General features: G+C 38.9%; 1 protein-coding gene across 6 annotated transcripts in view; it reads right to left on the reverse strand.

Moving 5' to 3' along the window:
• Positions 1-27,720, reverse strand: part of sema6a (sema domain, transmembrane domain (TM), and cytoplasmic domain, (semaphorin) 6A) — a 358,331-nt gene that overhangs the window by 58,522 nt on the left and 272,089 nt on the right. For all 6 annotated transcript variants that reach the window (XM_061928359.1, XM_061928357.1, XM_061928358.1 and 3 more), the window contains exons 15-16: positions 18,100-18,240; positions 17,948-18,022 (exon numbers count right to left, since the gene is read on the reverse strand). In XM_061928359.1, coding sequence (XP_061784343.1) covers positions 17,948-18,022; positions 18,100-18,240 — 216 coding nt within the window. The remainder of the gene's footprint in view (positions 1-17,947; positions 18,023-18,099; positions 18,241-27,720) is intronic.

Consider the following 27,720-nt stretch of genomic DNA (forward strand, 5'->3'; position numbering starts at 1 on the left):
TGTCAAGCAGGATCGCGGTCACGCATGACAGCCTCCCCGCCTCTCATCTCGCTCACCCGCCACTGGTTACAATTACAGCATGAAGATACTTTTCTCAAACCCTCATAAAATTGCATCAACCACCACAATCTTTTTTTTTTTTTTTTTTGAAAATGTGTAAGCCTTACAAAGAAAAGCACTGTTCTAGGAGGATAAGCAACACACTCTGTTTGTGGCATTTACCATTTACTTTTTGTAACCATAATAACAATTTAGACACACTAGCATTTCTCAACCGAAATGCAGTGCCAGCTTTTGTATTTAGTACTGCACATTTCCTCACAGTTACTGTAAAACCCCGAGCCCCCTCGGAGCTTAGGCGCCTCATTTGAAGACTTTTTCTTGGACAGAACTGGTGGCGCTATATAAAAGAAAACAAAACAAAAAGGCAGATTTGGTTGTGGCTAGGTAGAATTAGTAGGGCACACTCATTATTGTTGTACAAGAAAAGCATGTCCAAATCTCCCAATTTTTATTATTATTATACATTTTTTTTTTTTTTTTTTACAAATAAACTATATCCTGCTACCCAAGAATGTACAACAATTCTTCTCAACAAAAGAGGAGAAATGTACCCTTAGAGGAAAATCTAATTTAAAACATTTGTATGCTCGTACAACACTTAAAACTTTTAGCATATCAGTATGTGGAATTAAATTATGGAACGGATTAAGCAAAGAAATCAAACAAAGCACCAATATGATTCAATTTAAGAGACAGTTCAAACTACAAGTGGTCACAAAGTACACAGAACAAGAATTATGATGAACACCTTGCCCTTTTTTTTTTCTTGAGACAAATATTATTTATGTATTTAATATTTGTTTATTTACTATGTTATATTATTTATTTGTTCACTGTTCTGTTATGTGATGAGGTGGCGACTTGTCCAGGGTGTACCCTGCCTTCCGCCCGATTGTAGCTGAGATAGGCTCCAGCGCCCCCCGCGACCCCGAAAGGAATAAGCGGTAGAAAATGGATGGATGGATGGATGTTCTGTTACAGAGATCAAGGAAATGGGACAAAATTGCTATGATATGAAAAGGGGGTAGGATTAAATAAGCTCTGCTTCTTCCTACTCCTTTTCGGACATGCTGTAATGAAACAACTGGAAATGTGTGATGCATTACATTGTATCGTATGCAAGTTCGAAATAAACTGAAACTGAAAACTGAAATAACCTTTTGTCTTTAAAAAAATAAAACACATCCTCAAATTTGGAGATTCTAGATGATAATGCAAATAAAATTGCATTTTTATGTTTTCCCCTAAATTTGGAGATATACAAGTTATGATATGTAACCAAAAGCCCAACAAAAATCTAAAACACATGACATCATTCTGTATAGGATTGGTGGCATTGTGGAAAACACAAATGTGTGAAGTAATTTGTTGCTAAGTAGAATTTGTGAGGCTCTCCAACTAATGGAATTCGTGGTTTTTTTTCATTGAAAAAGAATAATGACACATTATATGTAACATTTTCCTTTTTACCCCCCCAAAAAACGCAAAACTAATATAAACCAATTTTATATGAAATATGGGTCTATATGTTTTATAACAACCTAGTGTTAACCCGATACCAATATTTTGGTACAGATACCGGTACCAAAATTATTTCTATACTTTTCGGTACTTTTCTAAATAAAGGGACCACAAAAAATTGCTTTATTGGCTTTACTTGAACAAATAATATTAGGGTACATTAAACCATACTTGCCAACCTTGAGACCTCCGATTTCGGGAGGTGGGGGGTGGGGGGTGGGGGCGTGGTTGGGGGTGGGGCGGGGCGGGGCGTGGTTAAGAGGGGAGGAGTATATTGACAGCTAGAATTCACCAAGTCAAGTATTTCATACATATATATATATATATATATATATATATATATATATATATATATAGATATCTACATCCTGAAAATATGCAAACAAAACTGTGTTTAGATAATTGATACTTCAAACTTGCATAAATAAATATTAAGGAATATAACATAACTTGGCTTCTGAGAGTTTCAAAATGTAATGAATAAAATGCTAAAGTTGTTGATAAACAAGCAATTATTTTAATAATTAAATATGGTCATTTTAAATGAATTATTATGATAATTTAAAATCAATTATTTCAAATATGTTTATTTTAATGTATAATTCTATGGCTCGATGTAATAAGGAGTTAGGAAAAAATACAAATAAAAATACAGTTAATTTGGATGTTTTTAGCAAAATATAGTAAACATGTATTTAGTTTTTTTTTTTTTTAGTTAATAAATATATTTATTTTTAGGTAAGACATGATAATACAATTTATCTCTAGTCTGGATGATTTAGTTCTTGTCACCCTGTTGTCCTCCTGTCATAAAAAAGGCTGTCCTCACTCAGGTCTGCATGGAGCTGGAGGGGGCGTGGCTTCCAGCTCCGGCTGAAAATCGGGAGATTTTCGGGAGAATATTTGTCCCGGGAGGTTTTCGGGAGAGGCGCTGAATTTCGGGAGTCTCCCGGAAAATTCGGGAGGGTTGGCAAGTATGCATTAAACATTTGTTTCTTATTGCAAGTTTGTCCTTAAATAACATAGTGAACATACAAGACAACTTGTCTTTTCGTAGTAAGTAAACAAACAAAGGCTACTAATTTAGGTGCTGACATATGCAATAACATATTGTGTCATTTATCATTGTATTATTTTGTCAACATTATTCAGGACAAGTGGTAGAAAATGAATTATTAATCTACTTGTTAATTTACTGTTAATATCTGCATACTTTCTCTTTTAACATGTTCTATCTACACTTCTGTTAAAATGTAATAATCACTTATTCTTCTCTTGTTTGATACTTTACATTAGTTTTGGACGATGCCACACATTTGGGTATCAATCCGATACCAAGTAGGGGGTGGAGGGCTTTGGGTGGGACGGAGCGGTACTTTTCAGAGGAGGTGTAGTACCGAAAATGATGAATTAGTATCGTGGTACTATACTAATACCGGTATACCGTACAACCCTATAACAAACCCAGTAAAAATGTAACAAAAACAATGTTCACTGAATTTTTCCTGGACAGCGCCACCAGAAAAATGGGTTGCTAGGCAGAATTTATGGAGCATAATTATTGTGTTGCTGCCGAATAAAAAGAATACAAAGTATCTCAGTTTCATTTTTTTTTTTTTTAATAAAAAAATTACATTTGTGCGCTTCTTTGGTTTGGTATTAAAATGTGCCCTAAACTTAAATATAAGGCAACTTCAGAAGGTTTGCTGACTCTCACAGCTATGAAAGGACAAGGAAACTAAAACAGTGCTATAGCAATTGTATTTAAACGTAAATTGTTTCATTTTATCACCAATCGAGAAGAGAAGTAACACAGTTATTCTGTTGAGCGCCACCTGCTGGATGTGATAACCTACACCCAGACCATACCCTCAAAATCTGACCGTGATGTGGCACACGCGAAAGTGAACCAACTACGGCGTGAATGCTCGTGTCAAAGAGTCCCGTGACGGCAACTTGCTCAGCAGAGCAGACAGTTCAGCTGGGGGTGAAGATCCTGCATATTTAAATCAATCTGCAGTGTACATTAAAGGAGGCACTTACACCGACTCACAGGTGATTTGCATGTGAGATGTGTTGTAGTAGTGCAGGAAGGAATTAGGTTGCTAAAAGCAGGCATTATATTAGGTGTATTTGTGTTAATTATTCATAGCAGAAGGTAATTGGCAAGCAGAATCTTCATTGGCAAAAAATGCAAAATATAGAGAAGCCCATTCTGATTCATGGTTCTCATTTACGATACAATCACCTTTACTCACCACATTTACATGGAATTCAATTAGCAGACGAAGCCTAATGTGCTGATTTGTAGAGGACAGTGAGTCATGCATCTAGTTTGCATAATAGCAATTGTCAAATCATATGAATGGACCAATGGAAGAGTGGGCGGGTGGGTGACTGGGGGCCATATTGCAGAGCAGTCCAAGCTGCTTATATAGAGGCATCACTAACATGGCAAAAAAAAAAAAAAAGGATAAGAGGCATGCAACCCAGAAAATGTGGGGGGAAACAGGAAATAAATGAAAGTAGAAAATGGCTGTAAAATCTTTTTTTTTTTAATATGTTCCCTTACTTGATTTTATATGAGAGGAAGAGGAAGAAGATTTCATGGGATTTAGCGATTAGGAGTGACAGATTGTTTGGTAAACGTATAGCATGTTCTATATGTTATAGTTATTTGAATGACTCTTACCATAATATGTTACGTTAACATACCAGTTGGTTATTTATGCCTCATATAACGTACACTTATTCAGCCTGTTGTTCACTATTCTTTATTTATTTTAAATTGCCTTTCAACATGTCTATTCTTGGTGTTGGGTTTTATCAAATAAATTTCCCCCAAAAAATGTGACTTATACTCCAGTGCGACTTATATATGTTTTTTTCCTTCTTTATTATGCATTTTCGGCCGGTGCGACTTATACTCTGGAGCGACTTATACTCCGAAAAATACGGTAAAATAAAAAGAAACAAAATTAATAATACATGGAAAAATATTGCAGTTTTGTAGGCTTTTCTGTCCAATATTTTAAAAATAGTTTCCAATATTTTGTGATTTCTTACTAAATTCTTGTGTGCACACATTGCAGACTAACAGAGAAAGGGACGAAGAGAGGTGAGATGCTGTACAATGTGCCATTACTGACAGCTGGTCAGTGGGTTCATGCTGAAAAAACACCTACAGTATAGCGGGGTCGGGTAAGGGCTTGCACACGGAGACAGAATGATGACACCTGTGTATGACAAAGAGTGCTTCTTGGTGTTGGGGTGCTTTAGAAACAACGGAGGCTGCTGTCTTGCACTGCTGACTGACAAGTCTTCGGCAGGCAATCAATATAGTTTAAGCCTTCAAAAAATCACAGGACAATGAAACTGTTTTTTTTTTAACTTCATATGTGTACCTGGAAGTTACACCTATGTGCACCTGGAATGAATTGCAACAGGTTTTCCTATTACATTGTGTTATTAACTGCCTTCCCTACCCTGTAGAAATAGATACTGTAGATCATATGGGTTCTAAGACAATAAATCAGCGTATTTCCTTGGCTCTGCTTTGCAAAACAATACGGTGGAACCTCAATTTACGAACGCTGCTATTGGCGACCTATTCAGTTTATGAACCTTTACATCGCGCCAAATAGGCCTCTGTGTGCGAACCATGTCTCAGTGTACGAACGCTTCATTCATTCATTTATTTTGCGTGCCGCTTGACGCCATCGGGGGCTGTCATTTTGATTACATCACTCCCTGTACATTTTGGAGAGGCAGGGGCCCCTACATCACATCCTGTTTATACCCTGTATCATACTTGCCAACCTTGAGACCTCCAAATTCGGGAGATTTGGGGGGGTTGAGGTGGGCGGGGTCGGGGTGGGCTGGGCCGGGGTTAAGGGGAAGGAGTATATTTATAGCTAGAATTCACTGAAATGTAAGTATTTCTTATGTATATATACAGTATATACACATATAAATAAAATAAATACTTGAATTTCAGTGTTCATTTATTTACACATATACACACATAACACTCATCTCTACTCATTGTTGTATTTGAAAGTGCAATGCTTTGCAGCCAGTAGCACAGGTATGGGCAGTGTAATATTCTGGGTTGGAGTCAATAACTAGGCGAGGTGACGAAGTTACATTTCCCTCTTGTTTTCATGTGTTTTAACTTATTTTTGTGGTCTACACTGCAACCACAAAATGTCCCCATTGTGGCATAAATAAAAGCTTCTTCTATCCTATCCAGTTTGTGCTAACGCAAGCGGTGACTACGTGAAGCCGCTGCTAGTTTATTACTCCGACACTCCCAGAGTGTTCAACAATGGTGCACATATTCAGGTAAAATGATTTTCCTTTCTTGTTTTTTTACTGTAGCAACATGGTGGTTAAAGTTTTGGAGCGCACCAGCAAGACTTCTCGTGTTTGTATTGACATTTAGGCTCGCTGTTATGTTGTTGTATTGTTCGGTTAAAAAGATTGTCGAGCAATTACCCCCTTGTTATGTTGGTTTGATAATATATATATATATATATATATATATATATATATATATATATATATATATATATATATATATATATAAGGGCTGCGAATCTTTGGGTGTCCCACATTCGATTCAATATCGATTCTTAGGGTCAAGATTCGATTCTAAATAAATTTTTTTCGATTCAACGCGATTCTCGATTCAAAAACGATATTTTCCCGATTCAAAACGATTCTCTATTCATTCAATACATAGGATTTCAGCAGGATCTACCCCAGTCTGCTGACATGCAAACAGAGTAGTAGATTTTTGTAAAAAGCTTTTATAATTGTAAAGGACAATGTTTTATCAACTGATTGCAATAATGTAAATTTGTTTAAACTATTAAATGAACCAAAAATATGACTTATTTTATCTTTGTGAAAATATTTGACACAGTGTGTTGTAAAGCTTATGAGATGCGATGCAAGTGTAAGCCACTGTGACACTATTGTTATTTTTATTTTTTTTATAAATGTCTAATGATAATGTCAATGAGGGATTTTTAATCACTGCTATGTTGAAATTGTAACTAATATTGATACTGTTGTTGATAATATTCATTTTTGTTTCACTACTTTTGGTTTGTTCTGTGTCGTGTTTGTGTCTTCTCTCAATTGCTCTGTTTATTTTAGTGCTGCTGGGTCGGGTTTGGTTTTGGAACTGGATTGCATTGTTATGGTATTGCTGTGTATTGTTTTGTTGGATTGATTAATTAAAAATGTTTCTAAAAAAATAAAAAAATGAATAAATAAATAAATAAAAAAAAAAAAATAAAAAATCTATTTAAAAAAAAAAGAGAATCGATTCTGAATCGCACAACGTGAGAATCGCGATTTGAATTGGAATCGATTTTTTCCCGCACCCCTAATATATATATATATACATATATATATATATATATATATATATATATATATATATGTATATATATATATGTATATATATATATATACACATTATAGTGTCTTCAAAGTGTGCAGTTTTGTCGAGGCTTGAACCAATTATCAATGTTTAGATCAGGGGTGTCAAACGTACGGCCCGAAGGCCGGATCAGGCCCGCGAACAGGTTTTATCCGGCCGACGGGATGAGTTTGCTAAGTATAAAAATTAATCTGAAATTTTTCAATGAAAGAAACGGCTGTTCTAAATGTGTCCACTGGATGTCGCATTAGCAATTCTTTGTATCTTTGTAGATGTTGCTACATATGTACAAAATAAACTACATCATGTTAGTACATCAGTCGAGGAAATTGATCAAACTACATAAATAACATACTGTAATTTGATTTTTATTATAATTTTTTAATCTTGATAGATTGAAAATTAACACCAATGAGTTGACTGATGTACATTTATTCCGAAAATATAAATAACGACAAATAAAGTATATATACTATTAACCGCAACAGGTAATTGTAAAAAACAAACAAACAACAACATTATAATTTGTACAATTTCAGAATGTGCTTGTTCTATTTTTAAACAATGAAAACAATCTGAAGTTGTCTTTATTTTTAAGTTATCGTGCCGTGATTTTACTAGGGAGTAGATTTTTCTCCATGTGGCCCCGATCTAAAATGAGTTTGTCACCCCTGGTTTAGAGAGTTCCTCATGGGGAACTCTGCTTCACTATTGGAACCTTTCGGTTTGCAAACCATGTCCTAGTACCAATTGAGTTTGTAAATTGAGGTTCCACTGTAACAAGATAGGTGTGACTTATGGTAAAGTTGGCACGCAAACAAACATTCAGTGCCAGTCCTTTTGTTAAGACTTGATGTGTAATATGTTCTTTTTCCCCACCATAAAGCTCCATATGCTGTTTGCTCAGAGAGTATAGTCAGGCTCTGTGTCCAAGCTACGACCACAATATTATACCCAGCATGACCATCAAGTGTTGCCGAGGCTAAGCAGCCAACCCCCGATTGGGCGGCATACGGTACTTTCTTCCATTCAGCCCTCCAATAGCCTTTGCAGCTGAGGGAAATTGCACTTACACACCATAAAATTAGAAAGCTCAGCGACATGTCAAATCCGCAGATGAAGGCTACAAGGCATCGCAGAGAAAGTGGACCGTTGGACTGGAAAAAACTTGTAAAACATTTGTATGGCCTTTCACTCCTGCAAGCATTACCTTCAAATTCACTACTCGTTAAGCCTAAAATGGAAGTTGGTTATGAAGTATTTGTTCCAACTGTAACTTTCTTTCTCCTATGAATTTTAAAGGATTTCCATCCATCCATTACATGCACCACCTGTGAGGAGCTGGAGCGAGAGATGAGAGTTCGGCCAGGACAGATCGATTTTTCCAAAATCTTCAACCTACTTTCTTAGCAAGGATTTTCCTCAATAATCTATTAAAAATACAAACCCCGTTTCCGTATGAGTTGGGAAATTGTGTTAGATGTAAATATAAATGGAATACAATGATTTGCAAATCATTTTCAACTCATATTCAGTTGAATATGCTACAAAGACAACATATTTGATGTTCAAACTGATAAACTTTTTTTTTTTTTTGCAAATAATCTTTAACTTTAGAATTTGATGCCAGCAACACGTGACAAAAAAGTTGGGAAAGGTGGCAATAAATACTGATAAAGTTGAGGAATGTTCATCAAACACTTATTTGGAACAGGTGAACAGGCAAATTGGGAACAGGTGGGTGCCATGATTGGGTATAAAAGTAGATTCCATGAAATGCTCAGTCATTCACAAACAAGGATGGGGCGAGGGTCACCACTTTGTCAACAAATGCGTGAGCAAATTGTTGAACAGTTTAAGAAAAACCTTTCTCAACCAGCTATTGCAAGGAATTTAGGGATTTCACCATCTACGGTCCGTAATATCATCAAAGGGTTCAGAGAATCTGGAGAAATCACTGCACGTAAGCAGCTAAGCCCGTGACCTTCCATCCCTCAGGCTGTACTGCATCAACAAGCGACATCAGTGTGTAAAGGATATCACCACATGGGCTCAGGAACACTTCAGAAACCCACTGTCAGTAACTACAGTTGGTCGCTACATCTGTAAGTGCAAGTTAAAACTCTCCTATGCAAGGCGAAAACCGTTTATCAACAACACCCAGAAACGCCGTCGGCTTCGCTGGGCCTGAGCTCATCTAAGATGGACTGATACAAAGTGGAAAAGTGTTCTGTGGTCTGACGAGTCCACATTTCAAATTATTTTTGGAAACTGTGGACGTCGTGTCCTCCGGACCTAAGAGGAAAAGGTCCATCCGGATTGTTATAGGCTCAAAGTTGAAAAGCCAGCATCTGTGATGGTATGGGGGTGTATTAGTGCCCAAGACATGGGTAACTTACACATCTGTGAAGGCACCATTAATGCTGAAAGGTACATACAGGTTTTGGAGCAACATATGTTGCCATCCAAGCAACGTTACCATGGACGCCCCTGCTTATTTCAGCAAGACAATGCCAAGCCACGTGTTACACCAACGTGGCTTCATAGTAAAAGAGCGGGTAGTAGACTGGCCTGCCTGTAGTCCAGACCTGTCTCCCATTGAAAATGTGTGGCGCATTATGAAGCCTAAAATACCACAACGGAGACCCCCGGACTGTTGAACAACTTAAGCTGTACATCAAGCAAGAATGGGAAACAATTCCACCTGAGAAGCTTAAAAAATGTGTCTCAGTTCCCAAACTTTTACTGAGTATGGTTAAAAGGAAAGGCCATGTAACACAGTGGTGAACATGCCCTTTCCCAACTACTTTGGCACGTGTTGCAGCCATGAAATTCTAAGTTAATTATTATTTGCAAAAAAAACCCCAAAGTGTTTTAGTTTGAACATCAAATATCTTGTCCTTGTAGTGCATTCAATTGAATATGGGTTGAAAATGATTTGCAAATCATTGTATTCCATTTATATTTACATCTAACACAATGTTCATATGGAAACGGGGTTTGTAGAACATTTATGACACAACCATCCCATTTTAGGAAGTTCAGATTTGTTTCCAGAATTGACGGTAACGGCCCATTTAATTGCCATTCAATGGGCGGTATAGCTCGTTTGGTCGAGTGGCCGTGCCAGCAACTTGAGGGTTCCAGGCAAGACACTTGACCCACCTGCTCTCAGTGCCACCCACACTGGTTTGAATGTAACTTAGATAATGGGTTTCACTATGTAAAGCGCTTTGAGTCACTAGAGAAAAGCGCTACATAAATATAATTCACTTCACTTCACTTCAAAAATAGCCATGTTTTCCTCAATAAGTGGATCAATTCAGTGTTGATATTTAAACAGGCAACCTTCACTCAAATCCCGCCTGTAAAATAAATACATTCATCGCCATAGCAACTGAACCACTCTGCTCTTGGACCAAAAAAGAGATAAGTGGAGTGGACCGGTCGAGGGTTAATGGGGTGCACTTGTATGGCGTTTTTCTCCTTCAAAGTACGTTAAGTTAGCAATTCACCTCACATAATCACTCATGGAAATTACCGTCTTAAACGATCCTAACATATAGTGTATGTATGTTGTGTTTTTTGGGCTGTGGAAGGAAGCTGGCCTGAACGCAGAAAAGCCCATATTCAAACATGCAGCCTTGCCGGAACAATACCTGATAAAAAGTAAAAAATGCTAAGCTTGGTCCACGACCATGTTGTAATAAAAATACAAAGCCATGTAGAACATGGTAGTGTCTGATAAAACCGGCTTTTGCCAATGGAATCAATAGAGTGTGGAGCCAAGATAAGTATTTAAAGGTTCCATAAGTTATGTTGTATCTAATAAATTGGATAAAAAGGTTTCAGTTTGTTGCACTTTCCTAACATGAGGCAGTAGGGTTGTACGGTATACCGGAATTTGTATAGTACCGCGACATTAATGAATCATATTCGGTACTATACCGCCTCTGAAAAGTACCGGTCCCCGGCGCCCCCGTCGTCCTGCCATTGCTGGTTTTACGAGCAGAGGAGCCTGTTCGCATGTTCTCATGCATGTTCCCAAGTGCACAATCACGGAGTACTTACAAGCAGACACAGTGTGCAGACAGAAAAGGGAAAACGGACACATTTTGGCTTAAATCTAACGATAAAGGTGAAGTTGTAACACTGAAACGCCCTCAGGAAGAGATGCTTTAAGACATGGCTAGCTAGCTAGCGGCTAAAGTCCAGCTCCAGTCAGCAGTGTTTTAGCTACTTCTAAATCACTAATCCTGGTCTCCATGGCGACAAAAAAAGTAAGTTTCTTACAAGTATCATCCCTGCAGGACGAGGAATAGCTAAACATGCTTCACTACACACTGTAGCTCACCGGCGTCAAAATGTAAACACATGCCATTGGTGGATCTACACCTGACATCCACTGTAATGATACCAAGTACAGTAGCGTATCTAGTCGATACTACTATGATTACGTCGATATTTTTTGGCATCACATCTTCTTTCATTTTTTAAAATGTATAATATGTTTATAAACTCAGGAAATATGTCCCTGGACACATGAGGACTTTAAAATATGACCAATGTATGATCCTGTATCTGCTTGGTATCGGATTGATACCCAAATTTGTGGTATAATCCAAAACTAATGTAAAACATCCAAACAACAGTAGAATAAGTGATTGTTACATTTTAACAGAAGTGTAGATAGAACATGTTAAAAGAGAAAGAAAGCTGATATTAACAGTAAATGAACAAGTAGATTAATAATTCATTTTCTACCACTTTTGACAAAATAATAGAATGATAAATGACACAATATGTTACTGCATATGTCAGCAGACTAAATTAGGAGCCTTTGTTTGCTTACTTACTACTAAAAGACAAGTTGTCTTGTATATTCACTATTTTATTTAAGGACAAACTTGCAATAAGAAACATATGTTTAATGTACCCTAAGATTTTTTGTTAAAATAAAGCCAATAATGCAATTTTTTGTGGTCCACTTTATTTAGAAAAGTACCGAAAAGTACCAAAAAGTATCAAAATAATTTTGGTACCGGTGCCAAAATATTGGTATCGGCAGCAAGTTGCCTCTTGCAGCCTCCTGCCTTTTTGGTAGCACAGTTGGTAGAGCGGCCGTGCCAGCAACCTGAGGGTTCTAGGTTCGATCCCCGCTTCTGCCATCTTAGTTACAGCTGTTGTGTCCTTGGGCACAACAGTTTAATGATAGAGCAGGTTCTCCAACTTTCATCATTCAGCTTTTTTTTCTTTTTTTTTTTACAAAGTTTACATAATTTGTTACTGTATTTTATCTATCATTCTACATAACTTGTTACTTGTTACCCTATTTTTATTTATCCTTGAGTGCTTTTTGTGTATTTTTGGTGCGACTTGCTGCTGAAATTTGGATTTACCTGAACAAACTTTCCCAAGAAATTAATAAAGTTCCTATCTATGTGAGGTGAATTATTTGTGTTTAAATTTTATGATTGGCTGCATTTAACTTGTTATTTTATTATAAAGCAGATGTTCACTTTAACAATGTGGTCATTGTCTTTATGCTATCTTGTGGTCAGTTATTTAATAAAATCATAATGTCTGAATTGAACAGTTCTGAAAATACTAAGAGTTTAATCAAATATTATTTGACCCTTTGGTGACTTACTATATCTCGTCTATCTATTAATCAATCAATCAATGTTTATTTTATTTATATAGCCCTAAATCACAAGTGTCTCAAAGGGCTGCACAAGCCACAATGACATCCTCGGTTCAGAGCCCACATAAGGGCAAGGAAAAACTCACAACCCAGTGGGACGTCGATGTGAATGACTATGCGAAACCTTGGAGAGGACAGGATCTACCTGTCAGAGAGCCCTGCAGTGTCACTATCAATATGCTGGACACACTATGCTTATGTTCAACAACTTAGATACATAACTGGTGTACTGAGCACAATAAAGCAGAGATGTTAAATATCATCTTTAAAAAAACGTGAGCTCGCATAAGTACCTCGTGATTGTGATAGCCACATTTACCTTCGCTGTCGGAAAAAAATGATCTCTGATATACCACATTGCTTCTTTTGAAAAAAATAAATAAATAAATGTAACTGCAGAAAAATGTCACATTTGTTGTCTGAAGCTAGCTACAGATAACCAGTCCCACCAGGGTTCCGCAAGATTTTTTTTAAGATTGCCTAAAATGCCTGAATTTGCAGCAGATTTTTCAGAAAGTGGTGGGAAAAGTAAAAAAAATGTGACGCTTTTTACAAGTAACATTGAACCAATGTTATTGTGTTATCAATTCTTAAAGTGCTCCTTGTAACCTTAACCTTAAAACGCAAACAATTGTATAGATGTTTTGCTCGTTTTCTACCACACAGACTTAAAAGTAGAAACAAGATGGCAGTAAAGGCACATATTTTTAGCTCATTCACCAAAATACTGTACTGTTTTATTTGAACTAATATTAGTAATAATTAATTATAATTACAGAAATAAACACCACCAAAGGCTTCATTATTGTTCGTTATCTGCTCTGTTATCCACAAGTAACAGAAATTATCCATGTTTATTTTACGTTTGAAAAGTGTTTGTCCATCTTAAACATTCATTTATGTTCATTTACACCCGCAAGTTAAGAGCATTTGTGAACGGTTTAAAGTTATCTATAGTATAATTCAGTGGCGGGCCGTGCATTTCCCATCTTGGCCTTCAGCAATGTTCCCTCTAATTTTTCATGTGTGTGAGCAAACGCACAAACACCCTGAGCATTCAGTGGAATACAGACGTGCACACTGTGGTCACACCAGCAGCACATTTGTCTCAAACCTGACATAACAATTTAAATGTCTTATTATTATAATCAAGTGACTAGTCAATTTCAAGAGATTATTTTCTAATATATGTGATTTGGCCCACTTAGATATTGTTTTTTTTTTAATCAGCTATGCACTGTAGTATTTTATGCCTGGGTGTGGGTCCTGCTTTGGAAATATTGTGTACCCCTTTCAGAGATCACATTTAGTTCCCCTTGAAACATTCACATGTTGCATGAGATGAAGTGTTTATTAACTTTCTGTCCGTAAAATAAATATTTTTATTAGCAATTATGTAGTCCTGTAACATCATTTCATGATTAATATCCAAAAAATAACATTCTTAACAAATGACAGTAGAATAAGCACACTGATTGAGGAGTCATAGTAAAACGACCTGAAATTTACACTTTACGTGTAGTGTTGGAGTTGTCCAACTTTTTGTGTGGCCTTAAACTCACCAGTGGCTAATTGCCATAGTGTATGTGTTGGTGCAGGTGAGAGAGAGAGCAAGCGGCTGCTGTTGATATAACAGATGACAAAGAGTTGCTTTTGGCTTGGTTTGTACGGTAGACAACAACCAGTTTTGCTAGATAAAAGTATTTCACACATTGTTTCGGTGTGGTTATGGCCGACAAACACTTTCGCTAAATAAAGGGACCGATGGAATTCCTGTCCTCCTTTAAGTGTCTCCACAGACGTTACAATAATTTAAGTGTTGACAAACATTGTTTTATCTGTTGTGGCCGTCTTTCGTCACCTGTTACTCACAGTTGCATTGCAAAATCATACAAAACAAACGATTTGTTTATTTTGTTTACAGTGGGATGTGATTTTTTGCGCGGCATAGATTTGTTGTGCGCAGAGGACGCGTGAAAAGTGCTGAATTGCGCAGGTGCGCACCTTAGAGGGAGCGTTGGCCTTCAGGGATGTCTTACTTAGTCCGACTTCAATAAATACCTCTCAAAATACAATCATTTATGTCGCCACATGACCACGTCTTAAAAAAATACTATACAGAAACACACTTGTGCACTGCTGGGCATTGAATCACCCCAATTCGTCACTAGTGTACAAAATGGGCTATTTTTTGGCACATTTAAAAATCAATAAACCCGCATCGGACGTGGTACTGTCAAAACAAAAATAATTGTAAAAAAACATGGAATGTGAAAAAATATATTTTAATTCACAATTAGTAATGGCCATTTAATGCCATATAAGCCAGCAGTACCGTTCCACTGATTCGAGTGGAAGTGGCAGGCAAACCATTTCACAGCCAGGACAGCTTACCTAGTTTCCGGGGTCGGCCGACCTCGTTTCACAAGATCTAGTTTCACTTTAAATATCTTTCTTGAAAATACCCTTGCTAATATATATCTTTCCCCTAATAAACGTTTTTCTCTGCTTCTTTGTTGGTTATAAAAGTGAGTACCGCTGATTTCTCCGCTGGCCGGGTATGGCTCCGGGGCCACGTTCTGCTTTCGTGAATCACAACTTGTGATTGGATACTTAGGAGTGACAAGTGAATATCCAATAACAGTCACATTCAACGTAAGGCTACTTAGATGGGATACTGTCAACAACAGCTATCACAACTGTCTGTTAACTGAATGTCCCCCGTTCTTTAGACTGCACAGCCGCCGCTAATGTTGGTTCAGAAGGCCTCCGGCAGAATTCACACAGCGCTGGCAACAAGGTAGCTGAATTCTGATTGGATAAAAGCTCTAACTCAAAAACAGCAACACTGGAGCCTAATATGACATGAAGAGAATATGATCAATACTTTAATATATGTATGGAAAGTCAATTAAAAATAAAATCAACTTTTATTAATTTATGATCATGATTTATGTTAGGCCGGCAGAGAAGGCCTTGCTGGCCCTGACGGCACACCACTGGTGTAATTGTAAATTGTTTTGGTTAATGAAAGACGACGAGTGATTATTAACACACTTCAACATCTCTGTCATATGAAGTAAATGCTTCTCAGTTGGCAATGCAAATTATAATCTTCTTGTCTTACCTTGGTTAAATAAAAGTTAAACAAGTATATGAATACATAACAAGGATGTGAATGTTTATATACAAACCCCGTTTCCAAATGAGTTGGGAAATTGTGTTAGATGTAAATATAAACGGAATACAATGATTTGCAAATCCTTTTCAACCCATATTCAATTGAATGCACTACAAAGACAAGATATTTGATGTTCAAACTCATAAACTTTATTTATTTTTTTGCAAATAATAATTAATTTAGAATTTCATGGCTGCAACACGTGCCAAAGTAGTTGGGAAAGGGCATGTTCACCACTGTGTTACATGGCCTTTCCTTTTAACTACACTCAGTAAACGTTTGGGAACTGAGGAGACACATTTTTTAAGCTTCTCAGGTGGAATTATTTCCCATTCTTGCTTGATGTACAGCTTAAGTTGTTCAACAGTCCGGGGTCTCCGTTGTGGTATTTTAGGCTTCATAATGCGCCACACATTTTCAATGGGAGACAGGTCTGGACTACAGGCAGGCTAGTCTAGTACCCGCACTCTTTTACTATGAAGCCACGTTGGTGTAACACGTGGCTTGGCATTGTCTTGCTGAAATAAGCAGGGGCGTCCATGGTAACGTTGCTTGGATGGCAACATATGTTGCTCCAAAACCTGTATGCACCTTTCAGCATTAATGGCGCCTTCACAGATGTGTAAGTTACCCATGTCTTGGGCACTAATACACCCCCATACCATCACAGATGCTGGCTTTTCAACTTTGCGCCTATAACAATCCGGATGGTTCTTTTCCTCTTTGGTCCGGAGGACACGACGTCCACAGTTTCCAAAAACAGTTTGGAATGTGGACTCGTCAGACCACAGAACACTTTTCCACTTTGTATCAGTCCATCTTAGATGAGCTCAGGCCCAGCGAAGTCGACGGCGTTTCTGGGTGTTGTTGATAAACGGTTTTTGCCTTGCATAGGAGAGTTTTAACATGCACTTACAGATGTAGCGACCAACTGTAGTTACTGACCGTGGGTCTCTGAAGTGTTCCTGAGCCCATGTGGTGATATCCTTTACACACTGATGTCGCTTGTTGATGCAGTACAGCCTGAGGGATCGAAGGTCACAGGCTTAGCTGGTTACGTGCAGTGATTTCTCCAGATTTTCTGAACCCTTTGATGATATTACGGACCGTAGATGGTGAAATCCCTAAATTCCTTGCAATAGCTGGTTGAGAAAGGTTTTTCTTAAGCTGTTCAACAATTTGCTCACGCATTTGTTGACAAAGTGGTGACCCTCGCCCCATTCTTGTTTGTGAATGACTGAGCATTTCATGGAATCTACTTTTATTCCCAATCATGGCACCCACCTGTTCCCAATTTGCCTGTTCACCTGTGGGATGTTCCAAATAAGTGTTTGATGAGCATTCCTCAACTTTATCAGTATTTATTGCCACCTTTCCCAACTTCTTTGTCACGTGTTGCTGGCATCAAATTCTAAAGTTAATGATTATTTGCAAAAAAAAATTGTTTTATTAGTTTGAACATCAAATATGTTGTCTTTGTAGCATATTCAACTGAATATGGGTTGAAAATGATTTGCAAATCATTGTATTCCGTTTATATTTACAATTTCCCAACTCATATGGAAACGGAGTTTGTACTACATTACCCAAAAGGCTTAGCGCCGTAGACAAACCAAACGTAGTCAAGAGGGGAGAAGGTTTGATCAATAACGACTTGATATATCGTTACACGTTGTTGTTTTTGCTTTGTCTACAAAAGAAACAAACATGAGTTTTGACCAGCTCAGACGTGGTAACATGTCAATAAGGAAGGTTTTTCCTCTATGATGTCATGAAAACCCACAACTCCCGGTTGAGCGCCCCTTCTATTAAAAGTGGAGGAAAAAAATGTAGGAGATGAGATTTTTCCCCACATTTGGAGATCATAAACAGGCACTAGGGACACTGTCAGAAAATTATTAAAAAGTCAATTTTGCAGAATAGGGGACTATAAACGCGCAGTGAGAAAGGGGAAATAGTCTATTTAAAGATCTCCTCGTCCCACTCAGCCATTGTTTATTGAAACAGTGTGAATGTGGTGACTTACTTAGTGTCAACCACTTGTCTGCAGGCTCCTTCTGACACCCAACCACAGTAAGGGTCCCTGGAGGCGATACAGGACCTGAGCGACACACACAAAATCATTAAGCACTTGTTGATGTGGTGAAAGCATGAGACTGTTATGGCTGCCAAACTCACTTCTTGCATCTCCCATGCCTTTCGCAGCGAGACAGCGGTACTTTAACCACACAGGAGGTGAACGCAACCCACAAGGCGTGACCCCTGGCGTCAATCTGGATGCTGACGATGCGCTTGTCCTCAGCTCCGTCTATACTGCACCTATATGAAGGACAAGATAAAGAAGGCTTATTTGCTTTGGAGACAAAGTTTGTTGCAAAGATTTGATGGCGATTTAAAGGCCTACTGAAATGCGATTTTCTTATTCAAACAGGGATAGCAGGTCCATTCTATGTGTCATACTTGATCATTTCGCGATATTGCCATATTTTTGCTGAAAGGATTTAGTAGAGAACATCGACGATAAAGTTCGCAACTTTTGGTCGCTGATAAAAAAGCCTTGCCTGTACCGGAAGTAGCAGACGAGTAGTGTGACGTCACAGGTTGTGGAGCTCCTCACATCTGCACATTGTTTATAATCATGGCCACCAGCAGCGAGAGCGATTCGGACCGAGAAAGCGACGATTTCCCCATTAATTTGAGCGAGGATGAAAGATTTGTGGATGAGGAAAGTGAGAGTGAAGGACTAGAAGGCAGTGGGAGCGATTCAGATAGGGAAGATGTGGGTGGGACCTGATATTCAGCTGGGAATGACTAAAACAGTAAATAAACACAAGACATATACAGTATATACTCTATTAGCCACAACACAACCAGGCTTATATTTAATATGCCACAAATTAATCCCGCATAACAAACACCTCCCCCCTCCCGTCCATATAACCCGCCAATACAACTCAAACACCTGCACAACACACTGAACCCAAAGTTCATACAGCACATATATCTCCCCAAAGTCCCCAAAGTTACGTACGTGACATGCACATAGCAGCACGCACGTACGGGCAAGCGATCAAATGTTTGGAAGCCGCAGCTGCATGCGTACTCACGGTACCGCGTCTGCGTATCCAACTCAAAGTCCTCCTGATAAGAGTCTCTGTTGTCCCAGTTCTCCACAGGCCAATGGTAAAGCTTGACTGTCATCTTCCGGGAATGTAAACAATGAAACACCGGCTGTGTTTGTGTTGCTGCAGTCGGCCGCAATACACCGCTTCCCACCTACAGCTTTCTTCTTTGCTGTCTCCATTGTTCATTGAACAAATTGCAAAAGATTCACCAACACAGATGTCCAGAATACTGTGGAATTTTGCGATGAAAACAGACGACTTAATAGCTGGCCACCATGCTGTCCCAAACTGTCCTCTACAATCCGTGACGTCACGTGCCGGCGTCATCATACCGAGACGTTTTCAGCAGGATATTTCGCGCAAAATTTAAAATTGCACTTTAGTAAGCTAACCCGGCCGTATTGGCATGTGTTGCAATGTTAAGATTTCATCATTGATATATAAACTATCAGACTGCGTGGTCGGTAGTAGTGGGTTTCAGTAGGCCTTTAAGGCGATAAGAAGGGGATACGATTAGGACCTGGCAAAGGGGCAAACTCTGAGCTGAGGCTGAGATGAGATAATGCTAGAAGTAAGAACATGAGGTCAGGGTCATAGTGGGACACAGAGGAAGATAAAGAACATGGTGATACAGATACAACAGATGGCCACAGTGAGCAGTCAGCAAATAACACTGCACTTTACTATAAAACCCACTAACTCCATCCTCTCCTCCTACTATCCACTTCCCCTGTCCCTGCCAGCCTTTGTCTGCTCAGCCCCATAGGAGCGCTCTGTAATCCCTGTGGGCGTGCCTGGCGTCTTTCTTTCTATCCCTTCTCTCCTCCATCCCGGGATTAAACACCACCCCCTCCAATCACACACACACACACCCTTTGCAGCGTTTCGGTGCTGCATTAACATTCTCAATTAGGGCTTAGAAACCATCTTCACTGGGTCATGCTCGGCAATCAGGTCCGTGCTGATCCAGCTAACGCCAGCCAGAGGGTAGAAGGCGGGTAAAGTCACTCACTGTACTCGAGTGATGCCAGATGGCAGACAGCCGACCGCTGCTCAGCTAGCTAGGGGAGCTGCGTGGTGAGAGCAAGAGGGCCATATAGAGGAAGATGAGAGGCGCCCGCCCTTCATCCTTTCCATAAGGCTCGTCACATGGCCGCAGTATGTTGAGTAACAAACAGCAGTGGCCTTGAAAGCTACCCTCCGTCAAGTTTGGGCAAACAAACTCCTTCCCTTTCGTCTCAGCTGTCTGATGTCATGTCTGCGTGAATGTGCATATTTTAAAAAATGTATATTTTCTATGCAAGTTTGTTTCACATCGCGGAGACGTGGAAAACTCGGGCCAGGGTGAGGACTTTTCCTGCACAGCACAGTTAAATTATTTTTTACTTTATTGTTTTTGTTTAGTTGTATTCACTATACTCGTGTAAAATATCCGTGAAATTTGAAGAACAGGATGGCAGACAGTCCAAGGATAAGCCATAATGCAGGGCTATTCAACTACATCAGTGTTTTTCAACCACTGTGCCACGGCACACAGGTGTGCCATAAGATACAGTCTGGTGTGTCGTGGGAGATTATGTAATTGCACCTATTTGGGTTAAAAATATTTTATGCAAACCAGTAATTATAATTAGAGATGTCCGATAATGGCTTTTTTGCCGATATCCGATATTCCGATATTGTCCAACTCTTTAATTACCGATTCCGATATCAACCGATACCAATATATACAGTCGTGGAATTAACACATTATTATGCCTAATTTTGTTGTGATGCCCCGCTGGATGCATTAAACAATGTAACAAGGTTTTCCAAAATAAATCAACTCAAGTTATGGAAAGAAATGCCAACATGGCACTGCCATATTTATTATTGAAGTCACAAAGTGCATTATTTTTTTTAACATGCCTCAAAACTGCAGCTTGGAATTTGGGACATGCTCTCCCTGAGAGAGCATGAGGAGGTTGAGATGGGCGGGGTTTGGGGGTCGGGGGGGGTATTGGGGGGGTGTATATTGTAGCGTCCCAGAAGAGTTAGTGCTGCAAGGGGTTCTGGGTATTTGTTCTGTTGTGTTTATGTTGTGTTACGGTGCGGATGTTCTCCCGAAATGTGTTTGTCATTCTTGTTTGGTGTGGGTTCACAGTGTGGCGCAAAAATGTAACAGTGTTAAAGTTGTTTATACGGCCACCCTCAGTGTGACCTGTATGGCTGTTGACCAAGTATGCATGGCATTCCCTTGTGTGTGTGAAGTCGTAGATATTATGTGATTGGGCCGGCACACAAAGGCAGTGCCTTTAAGGTTTATTGGCGCTTTGTACTTCTCCCTACATCCGTGTACACAGCGGCGTTTTAAAAAGCCATAAATTATACCTTTTGAAAGCGATGCCGATAATTTTGAAAGCGATACCGATAATTTACGATATTACATTTTAAAGCATTTATTGGCCGATATTATCGGACATCTCTAATTATACTCTGAAAATAAAGTGCCGTTGTTGAGTGTCGGTGCTTTCTAGAGCTCGGCAGAGTAACCGTGTAATACTCTTCCATATCAGTAGGTGGCAGCAGGTAGCTAATTGTATGTATGTATATATATATATATATATATATATATATATATATATATATATATATATATATATACACACACACACACACACACACACATACACACACAGCCCGGCCCCCAGACAAATTGTTTTAACCCAATGCGGCCCGTGAGTCAAAAAGTTCGGGGACCCCTGGCATACATGAACAACCCCAGTTTTAATGGTTTCATCAAGCCTATTTTGGTGATGTTCGGCGGGCTAACTGAAATGCTTTGGCGGGCCGGATGTGGCCCGAGGGCCGCCAGTTGAAAAGGCCTGCCATAATGTCTAGGTCTAGATAAATGTTCAGATCATGGACTTTATATTTGATGTTTGCCAGTGTAGTCCAGATGGATTGAGACTAAACAGTAAATACCCATCAAAAGGAGCTGCAGCGTAAAAACTTTACTGCGTCTGAAAGTTGGCACTCACTTTGTAACCCATCTTACAGGATTGGAGTGGAACAGTATTCTTTAGCTTGTCATGATTTTAAATCAAATCAGTCAGATGGACTTGCTTGGACAAGATTGCTCAGCCTTGGTTCAGTTCTGGGCTACTGAAAGCCATTGTTATAGTAATAACATAATAATAGATATTTTACTTTTCCAAAAATGACTTTCTTCAGAGAAAATGTTTTAAAATAGCCTAGGACAATAACACACTCTACTTATTTCCATGGCTTCTCTGATCTTCGCCTGTGTTATTTCTACTGCACCCTGTGACTACTGCTGGTCATTCCTCTGCATCCATTACCCAACCACTAAATATTTGCCTTGGCAGGGTCAAAATTGTAGCTGGATTTGACTTTCATATGCCGAGTACACAATGATGCTTCACTCTCTCAGAGGCCATACATAACATACACAGACATCTGTGCATGCACCGGCAGCCATGTAATGTATTGGAGCCATCTCACCGGGGCTGGCTCTCAAGACAGACCTCAACGTGAGTGTGTGCATGTGTGTGTTTCCTTTAATCAGCCATGAGTTTTAGAGGAGCTGGGCTCCGCTGTGGTTGCCGACCGCAGCGCTACGTTATCCAGGGCCTCAGGGGTAGATGTCTTTAATTTAGGAGCTGCGGTTGGGCATAGTGTAACCTGATGAAACTCTTTTAAATAATAGAGTAGCCATCTGCTTGGCTGTGTCTACTGTAGAACTTGGGTCAGGGTAAGCGGGCCTGTGTTATACTGTATGTACAATATACTGTATGTGCATGAAATGATATACTTGGGGCTGGGTGATATACCAGTATTACAGTTAATACTGGTATATTTTAGAAATAAATATATATTTGAGACAATACGGCCATACCGGTATCTTTTGATGTGCTCTTGTTACGGCCGTTTGCCGACGCCGGGGGTCCTGAAATGCATTGTAACTGAGAAAAGGTCCATTGCGTGGCTAGGGTCCAGCGCGTCGGGAGTCGCTACCGCGCATTGCCTACACCAGGGGTCACCAATGCGGTGCCCGCGGGCACCAGGTAGCCCGTAAGGACCAGATGAGTAGCCCGCTGGCCTGTTCTAAAAATATCTCAAATAGCAGCACTTACCAGTGAGCTGCCTCTATTTGATTTATTTACTAGCAAGCTGGTCTTGCTTTGCTCAACATTTTTAATTCTAAGAGAGACAAAACTCAAATAGTATTTGAAAATCCAAGAAAATATTTTAAAGACTTGGTCTTCACTTGTTTAAATAATTTTTATTTTTTTTTTACTTTACTTCTTTTAACTTTCAGAAAGACAATTTTAGAGAAAAAATACAACCTTAAAAAGGATTTTAGGATTTTTAAACACATATACCTTTTTAGCTTTTAAATTCCTTCCGCTTCTTTCCTGACAATTTAAATCAATGTTCAAGTAATGTATTTTTTTTATTGTAAAGAATAATAAACAAATTTTAATTTAATTGTTCATTTTAGCTTCTGTTTTTTCGACGAAGAATATTTGTGAAATATTTCTTCAAACTTATTATGATTAAAATTAAAAAAAAATATTCTGGCAAATCTGAAAAAAGAAAAAAAGAAAAAAAAAAAAAAAAGAAAATCTGTAGAATCAAATTTAAATCTTATTTCAAAGTCTTTTGAATTTCTTTTAAAAGTTTTGCTCTGGAAAATCTAGAAGAAATAATGATTTGTCTTTGTTAAAAATATAGCTTAGTCCAATTTGTTATATATTCTAACAAAGTGCCGATTGGATTTTAACCTATTTAAAACATGTTTTAAAAAATTCTAAAATTAATCTTAATCAGGAAAAATTACTAATGATGTTCCATAAATTATTTTTTTAATTTTTTCAAGAAGATTCGAATTAGCTAGTTTTTCTCTTCTTTTTTTCGGTTGAATTTTGAATCATAAAGAGTCGAAATTGAAGATAAACTATGTTTCAAAATTTAATTTTCTTTTTTTTCATGTTTTCTCCTCTTTTATAAAAATGTTAGTGGCTAGCTAGTTAAAATGGGATATTGTGATTTCACAAGACTGTCTTAGAAGTGATCATTTGAAAATGTTCAATTTGAAAAATGTGCACTTAGAGAAAATATAAAAATAAAGTGTTGCATATTGATATTTATCTGTTTCTATACATATTTATTGTGAGAAATCATTAAGATGATCAGTGTTTCCACAAAGATAAATATAATTAATTATTAATAATAACATAGAGTTAAAGGTAAATTGAGTAAATTGGCTATTTCTGGCAATTTATTTAAGTGTGTATCAAACTGGTAGCCCTTCGCATTAATCAGTACCCAAGAAGTAGCTCTTGGTTTCAAAAAGGTTGGTGACCCCTGGCCTACACCAACCCCCCTCCACATTCGCCGTCGCACACAGCCAACATGCCCGAACCGTAGCTCCGGCGGCTGGCGGGGGCGGGCGGCGCTTCTTCTTTATTAACCGGAGGTAACTCAAGCCGGTAAAGATTCAACAGAGAACAGCAGTCAGAGCCGACAAACTACCACTGCTAACTGTTAAAGCTAACAACAACAGTTTAGCTGAAACGCTAGCTAAAAACATACATCGCTTGGCAACAGACATAGGTAACGGCTCCCATTTTTATAGTTTTTGGTATGACTCGGCCAGGGTTTGAACTGACAACCTACCGATCTCAGGGCGGACACTCTAACCACTAGGCCACTGAGTAGGTATAAAACTTATCTCAACTGCATTATGTCAGATATTTGAAGTTGATTTTTTAAGTAATACATTAATTAATTTCCCAAGTAATAAATTACATTTATCAAAGAGTAATTCCGATAGTAATTCAATGACATTTTTGGTAAAGTAACGAGTAACTAGAATTAAGTACTTTTTTATCAGGAAGCAGTTGGCAGGTTGGTGTTATTGGCTAAAATATTTGTGTGTATGTTCTATAACAGTGGTTCTTAACCTGGGTTCGATCGAACCCTAGGGGTTCGGTGAGTCGAGCTCAGGGGTTCGGCGGAGGTCATCGTGTAAATAAAAACTTCTCCCTATCGGCGTATTACGGATACGACAACAGCAGAAGTCAGACTGATTTGCAGGTGTGTAATTTGTTATGAGTTTATGCACTGTGTTGGTTTTGTTCTTTGAACAAGGTGATGTTCATGCACGGTTCATTTTGTGCACCAGTAAAAAAAACATGGTAACACTTTAGTATGGGGAACATATTCACCATTAATTAGTTGCTTATTAACATGCAAATTAGTAACATATTGGCTCTTAACTAATCATTATTAAGGACTTATTAATGCCTTATTCGGCATGGCCTTATTATAACCCTAACCCTAACCCTCTAACCCAATCCCTAACCAAATAACTCTAAATTAAGTCTTTGTTACTTAGAATATGTTCTCCTAGTGTCCAAAAAACTCTAAATTAAGTCTTTGTTACTTAGAATATGGTCCCCATACTAAAGTGTTACCAAAAACATATAACTTTGTCTTGAATTTGAAAAAAAAAAACATTTTATTTTTCACTAAAGAAGGGTTACGGTGAATGCGCATATGAAACTGGTGGGGTTCGGGACCTCCAACAAGGTTAAGAACCACTGTTCTATAATAATGTTTACCTATAAAAACACCATTGTTAAATGTCAATTATTTTCATGTTCCTGCTGACGTTTAAACATGTCCTCTTAAACCAGGGCACTTTATTTCACATTTTGTTCTTTTGTGTTTTTGTTAGCTGAAGAAATGCTTTTTAAAGAAGACTGGAGATTATATTTGACTTTTCTTATATTAATTTCAAGGCATTTTCTTTTTCTCTTCTTGGCACCTCCATGTCACGTGGGGGTTGCAGCTTGCTGCGGTTCGTTCTTTCAGTGCAAAAGACGGCTCCGGACGACAACGTGAAGGTAGGCTTGGATTTATTAAACATAAATAATCCAAACTACCACAAACACAAACAATACAACAAAAAAAAGGCAAGCGTGCCTAAAACACAGGTGAAGCTACTACTTAGCAGAAGCTATGGCCTGGACAAGGACAAAACTTACTTGGCATGACGAGACGTAAACAGTATGACATAATCAACGAAGCCAGGCCGACTGACTGGCAAAGGTAACTTAAATAATGCCTCTGATTAGTGCTCGGGAAGCAGGTGAGCACTAATCAGAGACAGGTGAACACAATAAGTCGCCATGGTTACAAAAGCAAACAAGGAAGCCTAAACGGGAACTAAAGAAGTCCAAAACTAACAGAACATAACTAAACAAAACATGATCCGGACCACGGATCATGACACTCCATCCATCAATCCATTTTCTACCGCTTGTCCCTTACGGAATCGTGGGAGTTGCTGGAGTCGCCACCTCATCCCAGGGCCAACACAAACAGACAGACATCTGTTTGTGTATATTTGGGATCCCCATCAGTTCCGAAAATTTAAAAACAAGGCATGGGGGAGATATTTTAATTACATCAACATATATTTCCACCTATGGGTTAGTTTATGGGCCAAACGATATCAGAATATGAGTTTTGATCTATATTACCCAGCCCTTGCTAGCACAGTTTAGGGATGTTCTCTGTTGTTAATTTAGCGTTACAGTAGGCCTTATGATTGCCTTGTGTCTGAGTGCACAAGTGTACAAGTGTTGATAGTGAAATTGTGACATTTAAGACGTTTCATATTGCTACAAGAATGTTCTGCGCTACAAAAAAAATAATCTTCTACTCATTTTTTTAATTTAATAGCACTGGTGCTCCCAGTGAAAAAGCTAAGCGTACAGCACTGATCGTACATGCTTAAATAGATAAGCTAGACAAGCCTGCGAGCATTGTGAGGGTCGTGTTTTTTGACTTCTCCAGTGCTTTTGATACCATGCGGCCTGGGCTACTGGGTGTGAAGTTGGAGACGATGCAGGTGGAGGCCCCCTTGGTGTCCTGGGTTGTTGATTACCTGACTGACAGACCACAGTACGTGCGACTGCAGGACTGTGTGTCTGACAGACTGGTCAGCAACACCGGGGCACCGCAGGGCACAGTCCTCTCCCCCTTACTTTTCACCATCTACACCACCGATTTTCACTATCACTCAGAGTCCTGCCACCTTCAGAAGTTTTCTGATGACCCTGCGATAGTGGGGTGTATTGAGGATGGTGATGATGAGGAATACAGGACACTGGTGGAGGACTTTGTCACATGGTGTGGAAAGAACCACCTCCAGCTTAATGTGACAAAGACCAAGGAGCTGGTTGTGGACCTGGGAAGGAAGAGGAGTACTCCGGCGACCCCTGTTTCCATCAGGGGGGTCGATGTGGACATGGTTGAGGATTATAAATACCTCGGTGTACACATGGACAACAAGCTGAATGGGTCAAAACACACTGAGGCACTCTACAAGAAGGGTCCTAGCCTCCTCAGGAGGCTAGGATCCTTCAACGTCTGTACCAAGATGTTGAAGATGATCTACGAGTCGGTGGTGGCGGGCGCCTTCTGTACGCCGTGGCCTGCTGGGGCAGCGGGCTGAGAGCGAGGGACGCAAACAGACTGGACAAGTTGGTAGAGAAGGCCAGTAACGTGGTGGGAGTGGAGCTACACTCTCTGGTGGTGGTGTCAGAGAGGAGAAGTCTAGCAAAGCTCCTAGCCATTATGGACAACACCTCCCACCCGC

The sequence above is a fragment of the Nerophis lumbriciformis genome, linkage group LG33, assembly GCF_033978685.3.
Source record: "Nerophis lumbriciformis linkage group LG33, RoL_Nlum_v2.1, whole genome shotgun sequence".
Lineage (NCBI taxonomy): Eukaryota > Metazoa > Chordata > Actinopteri > Syngnathiformes > Syngnathidae > Nerophis > Nerophis lumbriciformis.